General features: G+C 38.1%; 2 protein-coding genes across 12 annotated transcripts in view; one reads left to right on the top strand and one right to left on the bottom strand.

Annotated features, from left to right (window-relative positions):
- Positions 1-1,671, top strand: part of ERAP1 (endoplasmic reticulum aminopeptidase 1) — a 36,066-nt gene extending 34,395 nt beyond the window's left edge. For both annotated transcript variants that reach the window (XM_084881949.1, XM_084881948.1), the window contains exon 19: positions 1,089-1,671. In XM_084881949.1, coding sequence (XP_084738075.1) covers positions 1,089-1,244 — 156 coding nt within the window. In that variant the 3' untranslated portion in view covers positions 1,245-1,671. The remainder of the gene's footprint in view (positions 1-1,088) is intronic.
- Positions 1,672-4,252: 2,581 nt separating this feature from the next.
- CAST (calpastatin) overlaps positions 4,253-21,852 on the bottom strand; it is a 113,472-nt gene continuing 95,872 nt past the window's right edge. For 9 of the 10 annotated variants that reach the window (XM_084881954.1, XM_084881958.1, XM_084881959.1 and 6 more), the window contains 7 exons: positions 18,936-19,040; positions 17,481-17,573; positions 16,222-16,257; positions 15,768-15,857; positions 14,656-14,727; positions 5,501-5,566; positions 4,253-4,551 (listed from right to left, as the gene is read on the bottom strand). In XM_084881954.1, coding sequence (XP_084738080.1) covers positions 5,516-5,566; positions 14,656-14,727; positions 15,768-15,857; positions 16,222-16,257; positions 17,481-17,573; positions 18,936-19,040 — 447 coding nt within the window. In that variant the 3' untranslated portion in view covers positions 4,253-4,551; positions 5,501-5,515. The remainder of the gene's footprint in view (positions 4,552-5,500; positions 5,567-14,655; positions 14,728-15,767; positions 15,858-16,221; positions 16,258-17,480; positions 17,574-18,935; positions 19,041-21,852) is intronic. The other variant, XM_084881956.1, reaches the window with a different exon arrangement.

The following is a 21,852-nucleotide window of genomic DNA, read 5'->3' as shown; positions in this document are numbered from 1 at the left end:
GAGAAGCAGTGTTTTCTAGGCTGCTGCAGCAGGAGGGCATGCCTCTAAGCTCATTGAAAAGTTACACTGGGATAATTTTAAAACAACCTCACATCATTTAGAATTGGAATTTGGTCTTTTAAACACCTATTCTGACCTCCCTCTTATTTTCAAACTCATGATATTATGGCATGGTGGGATTTTTTTTTCTTCTTCTTCTTCTTCAAAAATTAACTGTCTGGAATCCATGCTGAATAAACAATACATCTTGGCCTAGACTTGCTTTTTGTCTGCAAAATCAAAAATTGATGGATTAACGCTGTGAAAATTTATGGGGAAAGGTTTAGAACCCTGTAAGGTGAGACAGAATAGCACGGTGATCAACGGTGTGGCAAAGCCGGCCTATTTCTCCCGTGAGCTGAAAGGGGTTCACATACCCAGCGATGAAACAACAAAAATATATTTTCATGGAGATAGCCAAGAGTTTCTTATCACATTAACACCATGGGGAACTTTGCATGGATTTTATCTTAGGGGAACAATACCTGAATTGTGGATTAAGATAATAAAAACTTGGCAAAGTTAGGGGTATTACCACCATAACTTGCTAAGAGCCCCATTCCCCACAGTGTTTCTGTAATAACACACGAGGCCAGGCCCATGGAGAAAGACTACACTTATGTGGTTGAAACTGTTTTGCTTGGCAAAGAAGACACTGCACATTCTGCTGTTCAGATACCATGTTTTAAGAAACTCAGTTAGCATCTGTGTGTCTATAACAGAGTACACATTAAACAGACACACTCAATTAAACCTTAATTATGAAGTGGTAAACAGTGAAGTCTTTTAGAATCTGGCAACTGTGAACAAACTAAAAAAAAAACTACAGAGGAAAAAAACACACAAAACTTGACATCATGAGGCATGAGCTCATTTCATACAGCTTAAGTTTGTGTACATAATCGTATCCAGACACCTGGCACTGCCTTCCGTATAGAATTTTGACAAATGCTGAAATTTCGGCTCCAGTTTTCTTTTAATGAGCCTGAACTTGTATAATGTAATAAAGCAAAATTTTGAAAACTCATTTTTTCCCCTCTCTTCGCAAGGTAAAAGGATTCTTCAGCTCTTTGAAAGAAAATGGTTCTCAGCTCCGTTGCGTCCAACAAACAATTGAAACCATCGAGGAAAACATACGTTGGATGGATAAGAATTTTGATAAAATCAGAGTGTGGCTCCAAAACCAAAATCTTGAACTGCTCTAACAGTCTGTTTCCTTGTTGGTTCCTGTGATCTGTAGTCACCTACATGTTGTTGGATGTGAATACCTTCTACCTGGAGATGGCTGTTTGGGCTGCCCCCTGAAGACACCTCCTTTTCCTTTAGCTTCTTCCTCATTTGACCGGGCCTTAATTTTCCCATCAATGGGTTATTTCTTTTGTGTGTTTCATTTACAGGTGTTGCTTACAATGTAAACCCAAGAGGCGGGTTCCTCACTATTGAGGAGTAAAGTGCTTTATTCTTATTTTTTATTTTATACTTAAGCCCCCCAGTCTCCAAACCCTTCCCTCCCACGTTTGTCATTCAGAAACTTTTTTGTTAGTCTCCTTGGAATGCTGTGAATGGTGGGAACTACTGAGTGACCATTTGGATCCGCCTTTTAGATACTGTGTTTTAAAAAGATTAAGTTTGCATCTATGTGTATTTAGGGAATACACATGAAATAGACACACTCAAAGCCAGGGTGTCTGATCTGCTTCTACCTTCTCTTCTTTGCCCGTGCCCAGGGGCGAATGTGGGGCCACCTCACCTCCTCGGGCTTCCTGGCCTCCGGCTTGTGGTCAGTCTCCCAGGAGGGCGGATTGCGGTGGGAGAGAGGAGGTGGGTGTCCTCCCCGAGGTCCCTTCAGGCTGCCTCAGGCTGGCCTCCACTGCTATGGAGGCAGCCCCTTTACCCACTGAGCCTTCTCCATCTCTGCGTTCTAGCAACTGCTTCCTTCTAGTCCCCAAAGGGTGAGGAGAGAAGTGGCAGCCTGGCTTTTACCAGTCTTGGCTGTACCTGTGGTTTCCATACACCCCTGTCCTGCCATTGTTTAAAAACAAAACACCACCTTGTATGACACCCTCCTCAAGTAATCCTAATTTGAGTGTCATCTACTCCTCAGGGATCCTGACTGAATAGTGTCCCTTCTGAAACGGCAGAGTACATTCAGGTCTAGAGAAGGAACCTGTGGCTTGAAGTTGAACCTGAGAGCTCTTGATCCTTAGGTAGGTGCTTGTTATTTGGCCTAGTTTACAATTCCTGAATTACTCAGTATTGCCAGTTATTGCCAATAAGTCATTGCAGTCTCCTGTAAATGACAATGTATAGTGAAACTGAAACTATTTTATATTCCTCTAAGTGAGAAATCTTTTATGAGGTTTTTAATGCAGAATTTTCAAGATAAAGGAATGTGATAGGGAAAATGCCAAAATGTGTTCTCGTACACCAGGAATAGTGACTCTTTCTGGGCCTAAATGTATTTACAATTCCATTTTTAAACATTGCATGGTTTAATGGTTTGAGAAATAGAAACAGAAATCACTGGTAATTGCTACCCCAGGTATTTTCTGTCCAAAAACATACAAAGCCAAGATTTGAATGTAAAATATTTTTAATTGTATTTTACATCTTGATTAAAGAAATATGAAACGTGGAAATAGTGGTCTTCAGTTTGGTCACCTGAGGAACCTACTTTCCGTTGCGTTGGGAGAAGTCCATTTCCTAAACGGACACAATATTGCCACAGCAACGTGCAAAACCTGTTCGGTAATAAAAGGCTATAATTTACCTGTAAGCAGATATTTGCCATTATTTCCTCCTAATTAGATGGGTTAAAAGGACCACTTTGGATGCTGAAGCTGACTCAAGCCATCGTTAATTACTAACAAACACCCAACACTTGAAGACATTTCTAATAAACAAAAAATCGTAGTCAGAGTACCTTAAATGTTTACTTTTACAGGCATTTCTTAACTCTCTGGATTTTGGTATGCTGTTTAAAAATACTATATATGCATCAGGTTAATAACACTGCAGCCATATCCTTGCAAACACATCTGTCAATGTCCAAGGTTTTACCTTTTTGAACAAACAAAAAAACCCCTACTTTGTACTACCCAAATGGAAGAATTAGATATATAGTGAAAATCCCTCAGGAAACGTGTGTTTTATTTTCTTGTCAGTGCCTTGAAGAGGTCTGTTCAGTCACCATAACACTGGCTTATATTTCCCAGACTTAGAATAATAGAAAAATGTTCTGTCTCTCTGATGGGACAGACATAGCATTTAAAGTGGGTGACGCTTGAAATCCCATAGGTACTGCATGATTTTTGAATTTACAGAGGGTCTTAAAATTTGACGCCCATTATAAGCAGTGTTATTGTTTTTGTGTCTCTCTCCCCTTATTAGACAGTATTGGTGATTATATATTTAGTGAAGTCAGCTAAGTCCTAATAAATTAAACCTTCACACATAGGCTAAAGAAGGCTGTGCTCTCTGAACTAAGAAATTCCAAATCAGTGTATGGTATGTACCTGATATCTTTTCCTGCATTCACTACCGGGAAGTAAAGATGAAATTAAATATTTATCAAAATCTCATCAATGGTAAACCTAACTTCCCATGAAGCCAGGTGCTATACAGTGCAACAGACTAAGCAAACTGCTGCTGCTCAGGTTTTATATAGAGTGAGTGGAAGCACAGCTTAACATAGTAAACCAACAGAGTTCAAGCCATATGAATATTCTGAGTACATTTTATTCTTGGGACTTGCTATGCGGTGAAATATAGTCTGTATCTTGCTCTTCTGGCTTGATTCAAGTCTCAGTATGCTTTGCGCGGTAATAAGGTGCGTAACTCCTAACCTCTGGCAAATAGTTTAACCTGAAAAGAGGTGCAGTGCTTCCTGGTCTGTCCAGGTTACCTACCAATTTATTATTAGCAGCCCAAGAGGAGATATGTGCCCGATGTACAATATTTAATGGGCTTATAGACATTAACCCAGAGAAACATCAAATACAGTTCAAAAGCCCAAGAGGAAAGGGGTAATGAGAAATCAGAACACTGGCGAATGTTTACAGCATTGTTTTCCAAATGCTAACAATAACAACAAATTAAGTGCAAACCAAAAATACTAATGAGATTTACAGGCACTGCGTGTAGGATGTGCAAAATTTTGCAAAGGTTTCCCCCCCCCCCCCTTTTTGTGTGTGTGTGTGTGTGTGTGTGTGTGTGTGTGTGTGTGCTGCTTTAAGAAACTATCAAATATATCTTAGAAATATAAAGTTCTCTTCTCTCCCAACTGAAGGCAATTTTTAAAAACTCAAAGTTTATCAATACTCAGTACAATAGCACAGGTAAACCAGACAAATTCAATTTTTTTTCTGGGAAAAGAGTAACAAACCAATGTTTAGGATGTCAAAACACTCAGCAAAGATCACTGTGTAGAAGCCACCCAGAAAAATTTGTTGTCAAAGCCTTTTGTTCTCCAGAAGTCACCAACCACCAGCTGAAGATTTTATATGTAGATACCTTGAAAAATTCAGACAAAAATCCAGTGAACCACTTTGGTATGTAATTTTTGTTGTTACAAGGCATAATAAGTATAACATTTAGCAAAAGCATATATATATATGTGTGTGTGTGTGTGTGTATATATATATATATATATATATATATATATATATAGACAAGAAGGAATTTCCTATAGGTAAATATGAAAGTGAATTATTCATAGAATTTTTTTAAATTTTGGAGGGATTCTTTTAGAGTACTTCTCATCAGCATACCTCCCTCATTATGGAACTAAAAGTGGAACATGGTGAGAGAAATCTATATTTTTATTTCCTTTAGGCTTTGTTTGGTAAGCAATTATAAGCTTTTATACTTTATAATAACATCTCTTCTTTCTCATGTTAAGGGTCCAGCTCTCAAGATAGATCTCTCAGAGATTCTCTCATCAATACAAGCTCGTGAGTCAACATAACATATAATCAAACATAGTATTCTGCCAAAAGTAGCCAATCTTTTCCTTTGCCCTTGGTTCCAAAAACCCTGTACTTTCCACCAGACCTTAAAGGGTACTTTTCCACACCCATCATGTCTTGGTATCAATAACATAGGGGCATTTGGCTGTAAGAGGTATTACAACATGCTAATTTTGCTTTGCCACAGTAATCTGCATAAATATGAGCAATTGGGTTTCAAAGTGTCCCCTAGACTTAGATGGTCATTTTCTTCAAGAGCCTAGCCTAATACTTTAGAGAGCTCTTACTATAAGATTGTTTTTGAACATCCCAATAGCACAATCATCCCATTTAGTGCTTTTCAGAGAATTACTCTATAGATTTTGCAATGTGCATTTCATGCCAATATTTGAGAACATGAAATACTCAAGAAGCAGACTTAGTTTCTCTCGCCTGTAACACACAGGTTGGTAGAAGGTACCCTTGCCCTCATTTGCAACAAACATTCAACTTACCAAATAGTGTGAACTTTAACTTGTTTGTTTTTCATCAGCTTTTGGCTTGGAAGTTTCCTCCTTTGCCTAAAAGGGAAAGCAAAACCATCAAAAGCTCTTCCTTTTCCAGATTAAGTATCATAAAACTGATCAACCAGAAGATCCTTCTGAGGAGATGGACTTCTAAAAATTAAAGGGGCAAAACCTGGTAATCAATTAGGGAAAATGAGATGGTTCTTTCTAATTTTTTTATTTAGCCAAAGCACTATGAATTCTTCCCCTTCAAGTTTATAAGTTAAAAATAACCTTAAGTGATTCTAAATGTTTTACTCTAGACTTCCTTTTTTTAAAAAAATATATTTTATTGATTTTTTACAGAGAGGAAGAGAGAGGGATAAAGAATTAGAAACATCGATGAGATAGAATCATGGATCAGCTGCCTCCTGCATACCCTCCACTGGAGATGTGCCCACAACCACGGTACATGCCCTTGACCAGGATTGAACCTGGGAGCCTTCAGTCCGCAAGCCGACACTCTATCCATTGAGCCAAACCGGTTTCAGCCTTTTTTTTTTTTTTTTAAAAGACCAAGGTAATTGAGGAAAAGAATATGTGTTTTTAGATGGAATTGTTCCTTCATTCTGCAGTGATTCCTCTCTCTGCAATGGGGGGAATTGCTGGCCAGCTAACCCATTCAGCATATAGGATTATTATGCTTTCTATTTTTTGTGAAAGGGTTGGTCATATGCTTTCTATAACTGAAGTTAAATAATAAGCAAATTAATCTCTTTGAGATAATGGCATGAGCCACTTTGAGGTTTCACACGTAGGTGAGATCATATGTCATTTGTCTTTCTGACTTACTTCACTTAACCTAATGCCTTCAGGGTCCACCCAGGTTGTCACAAATGGCAAGATTTAATTCTTTTTTTATGGACAAATAACCTATTGTGCATATATACATCACAGTTTTAAAAATCTATTCATCCCTAGATGGATACTTAGGTTTTCATATTTTGGCTCTGATAAATAGTGCTTCAGTGAATATGGGGGTGCACATATCTTTTTGAGTCAGTGTTTTCATTTTCTTTGGAGAAATACATAGAAGTTAAGATTGCTGTGAAAAATGCCATTGGAATTGTGATAGGAATTGCATTGATAGGCTTTGGGTGGTAAGTACATCTTAGTAATGTTAATTCTTCTGATTCATGAACATGGGATATCTCACCATTGGTTTATGTTGTCTTAGATATCTTTCAGCAGTCATACAGTTTCTAGTCTGCAAATCTTTCATTTTCTTGGTTAAATTTATTCCTGTTTAATTGTTTTCGATGCTATTGTGCATGGGATATTTTCTTTTTCATATGTTTCATCATTAGTGTAAAGGATTACCAGTGATTTTTGTATGTCGATTTTTTTTTAATCCTGAAAATTTACTAATTAGTTCCAACACTTTTTTTGTTGACTTTTTGGGATTTTCTATATACAAAACCATACTTTTTCCTTTCCAATTTGAACATCTTTTATTTCTTTGTCTTGCCTAAATAGTCTAGCTAGTTCCTCCTATATTGAAGTATTAAATAGAGTAGGTATCCTTTTCTTGTTCCTAATCCTACAGGAAAAGCTTCAGGTTTTTGATTTTTACATTGAGTATAATGTTTGTTTTGGGTTTGTTGCAAATGGCATTTATTATGTTGAAGTAAGTTCCTTCTATATCCTATAGTTTAAGGGTTTTTATCATGAAAGGATGCTGTATTTTAACATATGCTTTTTCTGCATTTATTGAGATGATCATGTGATTTTTATCTTTAATTTTATTTATGTGATATATTACATTTATTGATTTACATATGTTGAACTCGCCTAGCATCCAGGGATAAATGCCAATCGGTCTTGGTATATAATTCTTTTAATGTGTTCCTGAATTCAGTTTGCTAATATTTTGAGAATTTTTGCATCTATATTCATCCTTACTTGGTTTTGGTATCAGGGTAGTGATGGCTTTGTAGAATGACTTTGGAAGCCTTCCCTCCTTCCTGCTAGTTTGGAAGCATTTGAAGAAGCTTGGTGTTACTTCTCCAAATGTTTGTTAGAAGGCACCAGTGAAGCCAGCTTGTCCTGGTGTGTGTGTGTGTGTATCTGTGTGTTTTGAGAATTTTTTGATTACTGATCCAATCTCTTTTCTGGTCTGTTCAGATGTTCTGTTTCATCCTGATTCAGTCTTGGTAGGTAAGAAATTTTACCATTTCTTCTAAATTATGTAATTTGTTGCCACATAATTGTTGATAGTAATTTCTTATGTTCTTATGAATAGTTGTAGTACCAGTTGTAATGTCTCCTCTTTATTTCTAATATAATTTGAGTCTTCTGTTTTCTTAATAAGTAAAAAAGATCTTTTTTTTTTTTTTAAGCTCCAGCTTTTAGTTTTGATCATTTCTATTGTTTTTCTGGTCTCTATTTTATTTCCACTCTGATTTTTATTTCCTTTCAAGTTGAGTTTAATTTGTTGTTCATCTAGTTCCTCAAGGTGTACTAAATTTAGATAGGTTGTTGGTTTGTTTGGTTTTTTTTTTGAGATTTTTCTAAGTTCTTAATATATGTACTTGTTGCTATAAACTTTCAGGTCTGTTTTTGCTGCATTCCACAAGATTTGATATGTTGTATTTCCATTTCAACTGGTTTTGAGATAATTCTTATTTCCCTTTTAATTTCTCCTTTGACCCATTGGTTGTTCAGAGTGTTGTTTAGTTTCCACAAATTTGTAGATCTCTCTTTTTTTTTCATTTCTACCGGTAGTTCCATACCATTGCAGTAAAAGAAGATATTTTGTATGATTTCAGTCTTCTTAAACTTGCTAATTTGTTTTGTGTTTTGTCATGATCTATGCTGGAGAATGTTCCAAATGCAGAAGAATGTGTATTCTGCTGCTGTTGGATGAAATGTTCTTTGTATGTCTGTTAAGTCAATTTGTTCTCAAGTATGGCTCAATTCTCACATTTCCTTGTTGACTTTCTGATTAATCTATCCATTTCTGATGTAATATTGAAGTTCCCTAATATTTGTTAGTATTTGCATATTTTGGTGCTTGGGTATTGGAAGGATAGATCCTTACAGTTGTTATATCCTCTTGATGTATTGACTGCTTTATCATTATATAATGACCTTCTTTGTCTCTTGTAACAATTTTTGGCGTGAAGTCTATTTCGTCTGATATAGCTACACCTTCTTTCTTTAGGTTTCTGTTTACTTAGAATATTATCTTCCATCCCTTCATTTTGAACCTCTGTGTGTCTTTAGAGCTGAAATGAGTCTCCAGTAGGCAGCGTGTAGTTGGGTCTTTAAAAAACAAATTTGTCTACCTGCTCTGTGGCTTTTGATTGTGAGCTTAATCTAGGTAGTTATTGATATATAAGGACTTACTGATGTCATTTTATATTTAGCCTTCTGGTTATTTTATAATTCTGTTGTGTCTTTTTCCTTCTGATCTGTCTACCTTCTTGACCTGATAGCTGTTCATAGTGATTTGTTCATTCGCCCCACCCCTACCAACCATTTTTTGTTTTGTGTCTCTGCTCTAGATATTTTTTGTGGTTCCATGCGGTTTACAAACAAGCAAACAAAAAACCCACTGCCTTCATATGTGTGTAGTGGCCAGAATCATGTTACTGACAGAAGTAACATGATTACTTTTTGTGATACTGTATTACTATGATCTTTCATAGTGTTTGATGAAATGTGCCTCTGCCATCGCATTTGAAGTAACATGTTAATGACACTACAAAGAAGTGTGTGTTATAATTAACTTTGCCTTGATAATTATTGTAAACACTTTGTTCATTTTTTTCTTTTTTATTCATAGACAAAATCTATTGGGAAATTATAAAATTATTTAAAAATAGAAAAAATAGTCCTTTTTCTGCTAATAGCAGCTTATCTTCATTTACCTGTAAAGGTTACATTCTTTTACTCCTCCCCTTTTATATTTTTAACATGACATATTATCTTATGCTGTGAATATGTTATAAATTGTAGTAGCTGTATTTATTTTTAATGCATTTATTTTTAATGCTTCTTTCCTTTAACCTTTATGCTGTAATTGTTTAACACACCTTTCTAAGAATTAGCATTTTTTAATTTTGAATATCACCGTAATCAACATTTTGAGTACTGTTCTTTTTGCTTTTCAGAGTGAAATCCTCATAGCATTTCTTGAAAGGCAGTTATATTTTTCCAGCACCTAAACACCAAAACTCCCTCAGCTTTTGTCTGTTTGAAAAAGCCTTTATTTCTCCACATCTGAAGGATAACTTGGTCAAAATGAATATTCTTGGCTGGCAATTTTCATTTTTCAATGCTTTGAATATGTCATTCCATTCTTTCCTGGCCTATAGAGTTTCTGCTGAGAAATCTGCAGATATCTTAATGGGGATTATTTTCTTTTTATCCCTGTCTTTAATTCTTTATCATTGAGTTTTGACAGTTTCATTATAATATGCCTTGAGAAAGTCTTTTACATTGAGATAAAGCATTCTATTAGCTTCATGGATTTTTATGTTTAGTTCCTTCCCCAGGTTTGGGAAGTCTCAGCTATTATTTCTTTAAGTAAACTCTCTGCCCTCTTTTTCTGGTAGACCCATTATTCTTACATTGGCTTTTAGAATGGAGTCTAATAGCTCTCATGGGGTTTCTTCCCTTTTAAAAAGTCTTAGTGCCCTCTCCTCTTCCGTCTGAATCATTTCTAGATTCCTATCCTCCAGACTGCTTACTCTTTCTTCAGTCTTATCTGCCCCATTTCCAATGCTCTTCTAATGTATTCTGCATCTCATTTATTGAATTCTTTGGCTCCAGAATTTCTGGTTGGTTCTTTTTTTTTTTTTTTTTTTTTACAATTTTTATGTCTTTGATAAAGTACTCCTCTGTTCACTAATTTTATTCCATTAGTTCATTGAATGGCTTGAGCTTTCTTATAGGTTGTTGAGTATCTTTATAGCAACTATTGTGAATTATCAGGTAATAATATTCCGTATGTCTCTGGTTGTTGCAAAATTGTGGTTTTCTTTTTGTGACACTGTATTACTATGATCTTTCATAGTGTTTGATGAAATGTGCCTCTGCCATCGCATTTGAATTAACAAACGCCTTTCTTCTTTAGGTGATGCTTTGTTTACTTTTGATTCTGTTTAACCGGCAATTAGAATACTTTTACTTTTCCAGACACTGGCTGTATAGCACACGTTTTTGGTTTCTCTTACGAGAGCTGATTTGCTGCTAAAGTTGGAAGCGTGCCTGTGAAAATAAGCTGGCTTTTTAAAAAAATTTAAAGTCAGTGTGGGGAGAGATAAATGCTTAGCACATGGGGCTTTGGGTGTGCCCATGGCCTGGTAAGGGGGGGAGTCCTGGAAGTCTGGTGGAAGACTTTTTTTTTTTTTGCTGTGATCCCCCATTTCCCCAAGGCATCTCCTCAGAGAGCAGTGGGTCCCCCTTGCTGCAGCCTGCATGGCTGGGAAGATCCCCACCCACTTCCTTCACCCTCCACCTCCTCTGCCAGCGAGGTGGCCTCTATGCCACCATTCTCCTGGCTCTGCACCTCCTCTGCAGTTCAATCCACCCCTTTTCAGATGCACAGATGCACAGACAGAAGGACCCCTCAGGTATCCTGGTGTACTGTGCAGTCACCTGTGCTCTGTTATGAAAGTCTAAAGAGTTGTAAATCGAAGGGGAAAAGAAAAAGGAACAACTTACATGGCCACGATGCTGACATCTGTCAGTCCGTTTTAAAGCTGTTTTTGTCTAAATATAGCTACCCCCAATTTCTTTTGGTTTCTATTTGCAAGGAATATCTTTTTCCATCCCTTCACTTTTCAGTCTGTGTATATCCTTAGATCTGAAGTGAATCGCTTAGAGGCAGCACATAGATGGGTCTTATCTTGTTTCCTTAATCTCTTTTGATAGGAGAATTACATTTAAAGGAATTATTGATGGGTTTGTACTTATGACCATTTCGTTAACTGTTTTCTGGCTCTTTTGCAGTTCCTTTTCTTGCTCTCTTCATTTACGATTCTATGACTTCCTGTAGTGGTATGCCTAGATTCCTTTCTCATTATTTTTTGTGTATCTATTGTATCATTCAGCCTTGTGGTTACCATGAGGCAACCTATATTTATAATAGTCTATTTTTAGGTTGATAACTTAAATGTGAATCCATTCCAGAGCTCTACACCCCCAGCCCATTTTATATATTTTTGATGTTGTATTTTACATCCTCTTATGTTGAATATACCCTTTAATTTTTGTAGTTAGTTATTTTTTACCTTTTGCCTTTTAACCTTCATACTAGTTTTAAGTTACTAATCTACCACATTTACAACATTAGATTGGATGTTTGTTTCCTTCCCCAAGTCAGGGAAGTTTTCTGCCTATTCTCCTGGGTAAATGTTATCCCACACAATCCTCAAGCTATCTGCATTTTCTTTTCCATCTTTTTTTGTTTTGCTACTCTGATTCTTCATTTAGTCTTCTAGTGTATACTTAAGTTCAATTATCGTATTCTTCAGCTCTGTAACCTCTATTTGGTACTTATGTTTTCTGACTCTTTGTTAAAGTTCTGTGTTCACCCAGTTTCCTCCTCTGTGGGTCTCACGGAGTTTGGTGAGCCTCTGTGGGTCTCACGGAGTTTGGTGAGCATCTTTAGGACCATTGTTTTGAACTCCTTATCCCCATTTGGTTAAGGACATTTTCTGTGGCTTTCTCTTGTTTTGTTTGGAACACAATTCTCTTCATTTCATGATACTGAGTGTTGGTTTCTGTGCTTTAGATAAAAGGGAGTGGCCTCCTGGAGGAGGTGAAGCTTATCAATGAACCTTGTTCTAGCTACTAGTTGTCTCTCAAACCTTTGTGATTGTCGAAGCAGCCTATGTAATTGAAGCGGCCCCCAGTAGCTGAGGGGGTGCTGAGATCTGTCAGAGTTCCAAAGTGGGGAGGATCTCAGTCAGGACATATGCTCAGGCTGACTGGGAGCCAGACCCTCAGGCAGCGGCTTTTAAAGTACACAGATATACTGTATAGTTATGTGGGACCCCAAGGGTTCAGTCGCACTGGCCATCAGAACGAGGTGATCTAGAGGGGTCCCCTGGGAGGAGCTGCAAATATTGAGGCACCAGAGCAGAGTGCGAGCTCCTTTCTAGAGCTGCTGGCAAGCTGCAGTGAAGCAGTACCAAGATGACACCTGCTGGCTGGAGCAAAAGAGCAACGGTGGCACCATCAGCCTCTGTCCCTGGTAAGTAATTATCTAGGTCTGTGCTGGATGCCTGACCTTCAGGCTAACAAGTCAATTGGCTGCCTCTGTGCTGGGCTCTTGAGTCCAAGCGTGCAAAAGCCCTTTAAGGACTGTTTTATCAGCTCGCTAGAGTTTTGTGGCTACAAGCCTTTTGACTTTCATAGCTAGATGTTTTGGGGCCTTGTCTTTCAGGTGCAGTAAAAATCAGACGCCAAAAGTGGGTTTCAAACTAAGCTCTTCAGGGAGAAGTTCTGGGTTGCCACACTAGGGGTAAGGTTTATGCCAAGACTATATCTCAGCCTCTCCTACCTGCTTTGATGTGGTGTGTTTTTTTCCTCACTTGTCCAATGAGTAAGAGTCACTTAGCTAGTTTCTGGATATTTTCCCCCAGAGCAAATCGTTTCACTTATAGCTGTAGATTCTGTGTGCATGGAAGGAGGCGCGTTCAAGCTCTTCCTGTGTTACTATCTTGAATTGGAGGTATCTTGTAAAGAGTGTTGATGTAGCTGGACTACTGGTTTTAAACCTGTACCTTTAATTTCTCATGAGAATTAGGGGATCAGAGTAATAATAACCTGAATCATATGTTTAAGAATTGGAAGGGATCCAGTTGTCTAATTCAATTTCCATTCCTTTACTGATAACAGTTTGAATAATTTAAATAATAGGAGAATCTTGAAACTAGAACCTAAAGCTTCCACTCAGCCTTAGTGCTACTTTTGAAAGCAACATGAAAAATTATATACCACAGTATTGAAACTCTAAGATCTTCCCTAATTCTATATATTCTCGTAGTGTTTCCCCTGCCTTTTAAAATATATCAATTTGCAATGGTTCTTACAATGAATAGCATTTCATAATCAAATTGACTTTTTCCTTAATGATACACAAAGTAATGGTTTATTTTATTGATGGTAATTTCAATTTATGAGATGCAGTATATGAACCTGTACTGTCAGTGTGTTGGATATCCAAGTGGAAATGTTCAGTTGGAAGTGGTGGCCTGGGTCTTTAGAAGAGGTGAGTGTGCAAAATGCATTCACCCATCCCAATATTCCCTAAACTCTCAATCACATGACAGCATCAAATCTAAAAGAGATTAATGATATAGTTAACAGCATGGCATTGCTGATCTCAGACAGAGGGCTACTAAGCTTGAATATTGCTTTTAGAGTGATGAAAGAACTTAAACATATTTACTATAAAGGGGGAAATTGAGATGAAGATTTTGGAGGGAGTAGATTATTGACTGCTGGGAGAGAGTGTTTGTCAATGGGTAAGTGGGAAGAGGACTTTAGGATTTTCTGCAGTGACCTCAATTTTTCTTTTTGAAGTAGAACACAATGCCATCTACAGATGGGGTGGTGGTGGGGTGTGGCTGGGAAGGGAGTGCGAAAACCTGACATTTGGACACTATCAGTGGTTTGTGTGATATTCTCTAGGTGAGAATAGGACTCTAGTAGTGTTTTTTTTTTATTTCAGAACGGAAGGGGAAGGAAGGGAGAGAGAGAGAAACATCAGTGACGAGAGAGAATTATTGATTGGCTGTCTCCTGCACAACCCTTACTGGGGATCGAGCCCACAAACCAGGCATGTGCCCTTGACCGGATTCGAACCCAAGACCCTTCAGTTTACAGGCCAATACTCTATCCACTGAGCCAAACCAGCTAGGGCAACTCTAGTAGTGTTTTAACGATTGTGATAAGAATGCTCATTTAAATTTCTAAAGTACCAGTTTTTTTTTAGAAAACTCTTTAAAACTTCAATTTCTTTAGCAAGACACAGGATAGGTAGTGTTTAATGCTTAAATTTTTATTCTAAATAGATTCCAATCAGAAATTAAATGACTAAAAGGATAACTCCTAAATTAATTTGTAATATATTTAACTGCTTTGTTTACCTTTGCAGAATTCTTTGCTTTCCCCCCATTCTTGGGTGCTTTGGAGCTGGAAGTAGTCTTCTTGTCTTTGTCCTAAAGCAAAGAAAAGGTGATGAGGCTATTGCCATCATTAATCCATCTATATCATTAATCCATCTATAAATTCAGACTATTCTTTTTAGTAGCATGAAGATCTCCAATTTAATTAAATAATGGAAAACTTTGGGCGTTTTAGTCAGGAGTTTTTGAACAATGGTGAATGTACACACCAGTGATGAAGGTTGGAGGAAAAAGTATAAAAATGAGGGAAATGTGGGTCACACTGATGCTCTGACAATTTCCATGATGCATGATTCCCCAGAACTTGTTTTTCTCATGAAGAGTAAGAATAGGACGTTGTTTTCAGTGGACGTTGTTTTCAGTGTTACAAAGAGAAATGGAGACAACCACAGATAGCTGGTGAAGTCACGTATAAAAATAAAGCCCACTCACCAAAAACACATTATTTATGAGTTTCTAGGAATGAGAAATCAGTTTCTGAAGAGGACTGGAAATTCAGTGATTGGAAGATATACATAATAGCAAACTAAGATCTATGGTCAATTTCACTTTTTCTCCTGATTTATGGAAGAGTATAATATAAAGGTAAAATGCCACACACATTTTTTTCATTCACTAATAAACACATTTTGACATCTACCAGGCGTTTTGTTAATGCTGAGCATGGAGGTAAAAGGCATATCAGTACTAAGTCAAGTACACAGCTGAGTAGGATAGTACACATGTGGTCATAGGTAACCCAGATGGCAGGGAAGGGAGAAGTGGTAAGGAGCTGATGGTTGAACTGGGCCCAGAGGGATGTGGAGGAAGCATTGTTGTACAGCAATATAGTGTGGCAGTAAAAAATGATGGCAACATGGAAAACATTCATGAAATATTATGCAATGTATTTTATGGATTCTAAATACGACTATATAAAATATATATAGATGGAAAAAGACAAATGTACTAAGTAGTAGAATTACATTGAATTATATTGTTTTCCTCTATGGCATCAATTTATTTTATAGTCTAAAATTATATATATGTGTAAATACACATTCCAAGAAAGTCAATATGACAAAGTACAGTACCTTTCCTGTATCCTCTGAGGTTTCTGTACTTGGACATTTGTCAAAATCCCCTGAGAGGGAATCAATGGGGTCTTGATCATCTGCAGGTTTCTGAAACATTAATAGTTAGAATAACCACCAGTGAAGAAAGCAAGGAACAAATGCTGGGTAGTACCTCTTCCCACATCCCTTATTAAAAAAAATTTGATGACATTCTTTGTCTAATGAAGTAGTGTATTAGCAAGGAGATATTGACAGCAAGTTGCTTAGTATTCTCAGAGCCCTGATTTTCTAATATGGAAAATGAAACTGCCTATTTTGAAAGGTTCTTGGGGAGACTGAATGAAAGAAAATAATACTCAAGTAGTCGTGGCATCACACCAAGGACAGAGTGGGCATTCAATAAATATTTCTAAATTGCAGCTAGAATTAAAAAAAAAATCTTTTTATACAAATATGCACCTATGGTATTTACCTTTGGTTCCTTTGGGGGTGGCTTCACTGGTTTGTCCTTAAAAGCAAAGCAGACTATTGGTTAGGCATAAATTTTTATAAAGGTTTACTTAGGTGTAATCAGCATTTATATAATCAATATTATCCAATGACTTGACTTGCAGAGTATGTACTATTTGAAACAACTGATTAGCCTGGGTCCCCACTCTTCTCCACCAGCTTTGCTTAATTGCCACCCTGTAACTATTTCAGTATCCTGGGAGAAGAATGGGAGAGTCTGGTCCTGGAAGTGAAAGAAACACGAATTATTTAGGACCTTTCTGCCATCATTGTATTAGAATTCTACTTAAAATATTACAAAAGCAACTTGTGATTTTATGTCTTAGTTACTACAGCTTATTATATAGGTCAGAAGGACTTGAGGAGCAGTCTGCAGAGACATGAGATGTTTATGAGCACAGGGATTTTTCCCATCTACAAAGGCAAGGACATTAATCCATTTCCCAAAGATTCAAGCAGGATAAGGTGGGCATACCAAAGCAGGGTGGATTCTAGCTGGGTGCGGAATTGCTATCATGAGGATGAAAGCAAGGAGAATTGATTACTGTAAGAGAGACACTCAAGCTGGTAGGTAGCCTCCTTTAAACCAAGTGCAGGACAAAGACGGATGTCAGTTGCACTCTCCTGTTTGTATTTGAGGAACAGGCCTGGAGAGGGTTTGTGTCATCTAATTGACTTGAAACTAGGAGCCAAACAGAATGGGGAGAGATACAGGCCAGGCTGACCTGTGAGAGGCAAAGGCCAGGTTTCTTTAGATCTAGAAATGGGACTTGTGATTGAGGATATGGTTTTGTGGGTGTAGGAGAAGGAAAAGGAGAGCCCAGGTTTGTGGGTGCCTTGTTTGCACTATTATTCCAATTCTAGCTCCTTAGACAGACAGACTCTGCTTCAGTTAGGATTACAAATATTCTTTTTGATACCTTTTCTTGTAAAGAATTCATCTGTGTACATGCTTTGGAATCTCTGTTGAGCATCAGTGAGTGACTGCACATTATTCAACTCTTTTATACCAAAGTGTCCATATAACTGAACATCAAAATATTGGTGTCAATAAATATTAAAAAACAGAATCCTAGAAAGCCTGCTAATCATGGACAAATTAAAAAGTCATATTACATTTTATGCTACTTTTAAAGTGTACCCTCCTAGTCATATCAACTAAGCGTTGAATTTAAAAGGCTTTGTTGTATAGATCCAATCTAGACATTTGCCTTTGTTTACCTTATCATCGTTATCCAAGAGATGTCTGTATTCAGGTGGGATAGTATCATCTCTTTCTCCCAGCTTGTCTCTATGTTCAGCTTTCGCTCTTTCCTATAATCATCGAATTGATATGATTAATATTCCTTTCCTCCTTTGCTTACAGAATACATTCTGAAATGCAACATTCATTGTATGTTATTTTCTGAGGCAAAAAGTATGATCTTTTTAATTTCTTAAGCAAAGAGAACAAGATGCATGGCTTGAACATACTATTATTTGATGAAAAAAAAGTAAACCCATGTGCTTCTATGTCGGTTTACATCTCTGAATTTTCCACCTGTATTTTAAACTGAAATAAATTATTAAATAACTATTCCAGAAGCCATGTAAAGAGATAAAATTCAAGGGCATAAAATACCTTTTTTCAAAAGAATCAAGTCACTGTACTTTGGCTTTAGATAGGTAACCTCTTATTTTTTAGCAACCCTCAATGGATGTGCTGACTGCTTGTGTTGCAGGTGAGAAAATACCTGCTGTTAAGCAAGCAGCACCTGGAGCCTAGCATCGCAGTGGGATGTGGCTGGCCTTTCTCCCCCCCAACCCAGTGACACTAACTCTCTCCCCCCCCCCCCCACCCAGGGAGTGCTTTGGATTTTTTCTGCATCGATTAAGTTCACATTTTCAGTATTCCTGTGACAATGGCAGAATCAAGATGTAATGATTCTTTGAATTGTCTTTGTTTTTGGGACACAAATTTGGATGGTCAGATACTTCCTGGCTCCAAACTAAATGGATTGTTGAATACTGTATGTTATGTATAAATACATGTTGTGTAAGATATGGAGGGAAAACATATCATGCCTGGTAGACACACCTCTGCACAGTGTTGAACTCCTGGTCCCACGCCCTCTTCCTTTGGAATCTGCAGGCAGTTAGTTATGCCAGCAGAGAAGGCTTTTAGGGAAATCTCTGCCACTACTTGTACAGACTGTGTCCACCTAAGAAATGCACACTGATGGATGTCAGTGTGCTTTTCCATCATAACAAGGTTTGGCTTCACAAACAGGACATTTGCCTGAATCTGTGACACAGCATCATCCTCACCAAGGAAGAGATACAACCTAGACCACAGAGATGGGGGGAAATGAAACAGTTATCCAACTATTCACTAACTCCAGACAAAGCTGGAAGTTATTTGTGTGTGTGTGTGTGTAGAGCACATGTGTCAAACACAAGGCCCGCGGGCCAAATCCAGCCCGCCAGGCCTTGCAATGTGGCCCGCACCGCGCTGTCATCACTGCACTCCGCTGTCAGTTTATGACATTGTCAGTTTATGACTGTTCAGTAAACCATTCGGCCCACGATTTAGGCTGGATTTTAGATTTTGGCCCCTTCTCTGATTGAGTTCGACACCCCTAGTGTAGAGGGTAGAGTATTCTATGCCATGAAAAAAAGCCTGAAATGTTCTTTTACCTTGACTTTATCCTTTAATGGCTTGCCCTCATCTGGATCAGGCTGTCTTTGCCCTAGACTGTCCGAAAGTTGATCCAGGGCATCGTCGAGTTCTTTGTCCCTCTGCTAAAAAAAAAATCTGAATTAGTCACTGGTTGGCCAAATCAGGTCACCCATAGGAGAGTGGCCCCAACATCGCCACTAATACTTCCACGAGGATTTTCACGAGGGAGATGGGCGGGGCAGGTGGAAGGCAATGGACTGCCAGCCCGTGGTCAGTGCTTTCTCTCTGCTCTCTGGCTCTCAGTGACCTCTTGGTGCCTTCTACCCCTGCCCCACCCCCAAAGTCTTGCATCGTCTAAGAAGAAGTCTTTCCTAAAATGATGGGGTTTCCTGGCCTGATTTGCTTGGAAATATGTCTTGAAATGCTTTCCGTGTATGTAACACTACTGGTGACAATCTAATGTAATGTCCCCAATAATGAATTATTATAGTCTAGTCTTTGATTCCTGAGTATATTCATTTAAATAAAGATTATACCTAATTTTGGTGATGGCTCCAAATAAAATATTAACTAAAACTAGACCCTGTGATGGAAAAACTGATTTTAATAAAAAGGTATTCTAAAACATACTTGTGAAAGGCAAATGCATGCAAAAAAATGAAACTAGACCACCTTCATAAAACTCCTGAGAGAAAACATAGGCAGTAAAATCTGACATTTCTCTTAGCAATATTTTTTCTGACATATCTTCTTTGGCAAGGGAAAAGAAAAAATAAACAAATGGGACTACATCAAACTAAAAAGTTTTTGCACAGCAAAGGAAATGATCAACAAAACGAAAAGACAATCTACTACATGGGAGAATGTATTCACCAATGATTAGAGGCTAATATCCAAAATTTATAAAGAACTCATACAACAAATAATCCCATTTAAAAATGGGCAGAGGACCCGAATAGACACTTCTCCAAACAGGACACACAGATGGCCCATAGACATATGAAAGGATGCTCACTGTCATTAATCACCAGAGAAATGCAAATTAAACCACGTGATATCACTTCACTCCTGTCAAAAGAGCTATCAATAAATCAACAAGTGTTGGTGAGGATGCGGAGAAAAGCATACTCTTGTGCACTGCTGGTGGGAATGCAGATAGGTGCAACCACTATGGAAAACAGTATGAAGTTTCATAAAAATAAAAATAAAAAAATTAAATGGAACTGCCTTATGACTCCAAAATTCCACAAAACACTAATTTGAAAGGATATATGCACCCTTATGTTCACTGTCAGCATTATATACAATAGCCAAGATTTGGAAGCAGCCCAAGTGTCCATCAAAAGAGCAAAATCCTACCATTTGTGATAGCATGGATGGATCTAGTGGGTATTATTCTAAGTGAAATGAGTCAGAGAAAGACAAGATTTTACTTATATGTAGAATCTAAAGAATAAAACGGAAATAGACTCTAGATGCAGAGAGTAAGTAGACTGATGGTTTCCAGGGCAGAGGAGCATTGGGGGACTGGGTGAAAAAGGTGAGGAAATTAAGAAATGACAAAATAGTCATGGGATAAAGTACAGCATAGGGAATATAGTTAATATTTAATAACTATATATGGTGCCAAGTGAGTATTGGAAATATGGGGGGAACATTTTGTAAAGTATATGATTTCCTAACCACTATGCTGTACATCTGAAACTATATATTGTATATAAAGGCCTAAGCAACCTTGTACTAGAGGCTCGACCAGTGGGGTCCCTTAGCCTGGCCTGTCCCCTAGCAACCAGCCAAGTGTTCAACCAGCTGACTGGTAGCTGTGACGTGCACGACCACCAGGGGGGAGATGCACAACACAGGAGTGGAAACCACAGGCATGGAAACATGGAACAGATTGATGAATCTCAGAGGGAAGGGAAAGGGGGTGGGGAAAAGAGATTAACTAAAGATCTTACATGCATACTAGAGGCTCGGTGCACAGATTCATGCACTGGTGGGTCCCCTGGCCTGCACCCTCACACAATCCAGGACTCCTCAGGGGATGTTGGAGAGCCAGTTTCGGCCCAGTTGCCGCAGGCCAGGCTAAGGGACCCCACTGGTCGAGCCTCTAGTACAAAATAATATTAGATGTAAACTATAGTTGGAAAAGTAAGCTAATTGAAAGGAAATAAAATCAGAAACCATTTGGCTCAAAAAGGAAAAGGCCTTTGGTAGTGGATGTCTACTAATAGCCTCAGGGCAGAGCCTCTCACCTGAGTATTAAGAACTGAAGTGTCAAGGCAGCCTGGGTTATCAATGATTCTTCCTTTCTGTGGCACAGGAACTTCATCACGTGGGTGTCACACACACAGCATTTTACTACTTTATGTGCTCCATGAGAGCCCAGGGTTATAGCTGCTGGTGCTGGAGCTGCCCGCCGCAGGGTCTGGCCTTTGTCATTTGTGCCTCTGGATATTTTCAGATGCTCCCGAGGCTGACCCAACAGGCTGAAAATTCATTCAGAGCCTCTGACTACAGCACTAAGTGAGCTTTGATGCTACATCAAAAGGAGAGGAAGCAGAGCTGACTTCACTAAAGCCACTTCATCTCCATCTAGCCAGCCCGGCACTTCTCAACTAGAGGAGATGGGGGTCTGGTTTAGGGCAATCTCCATCTTTTGATGTAATTTCACATTTGGTACTGCACAGAAAATTAATCAAGGAAGTCTGGGAGAACTTTGATCCCTCAGAACATGTAAGTAATTAAAACAGTATTGATGCTGAGGTTTTTCTATTGCTAGCATGACAATGACACATTTTTAACTAGTGTGAATGGGAGGAAAACAATGCAAGTCCATGATACTATTTGTTAGTTTTTTGGGGGGGAGAAGCTCAAATACTGAAAAATTCCATAAAGTAAACTTGAAGTTAAATAACAGGTAGTATTTACATT

Source organism: Pipistrellus hanaki, assembly GCF_964339955.1.
Source record: "Pipistrellus hanaki genome assembly, chromosome: 4".
In the NCBI taxonomy this organism is placed as follows: Eukaryota; Metazoa; Chordata; class Mammalia; order Chiroptera; family Vespertilionidae; genus Pipistrellus; species Pipistrellus hanaki.
This window is presented reverse-complemented; position numbering and strand designations above follow the sequence as displayed.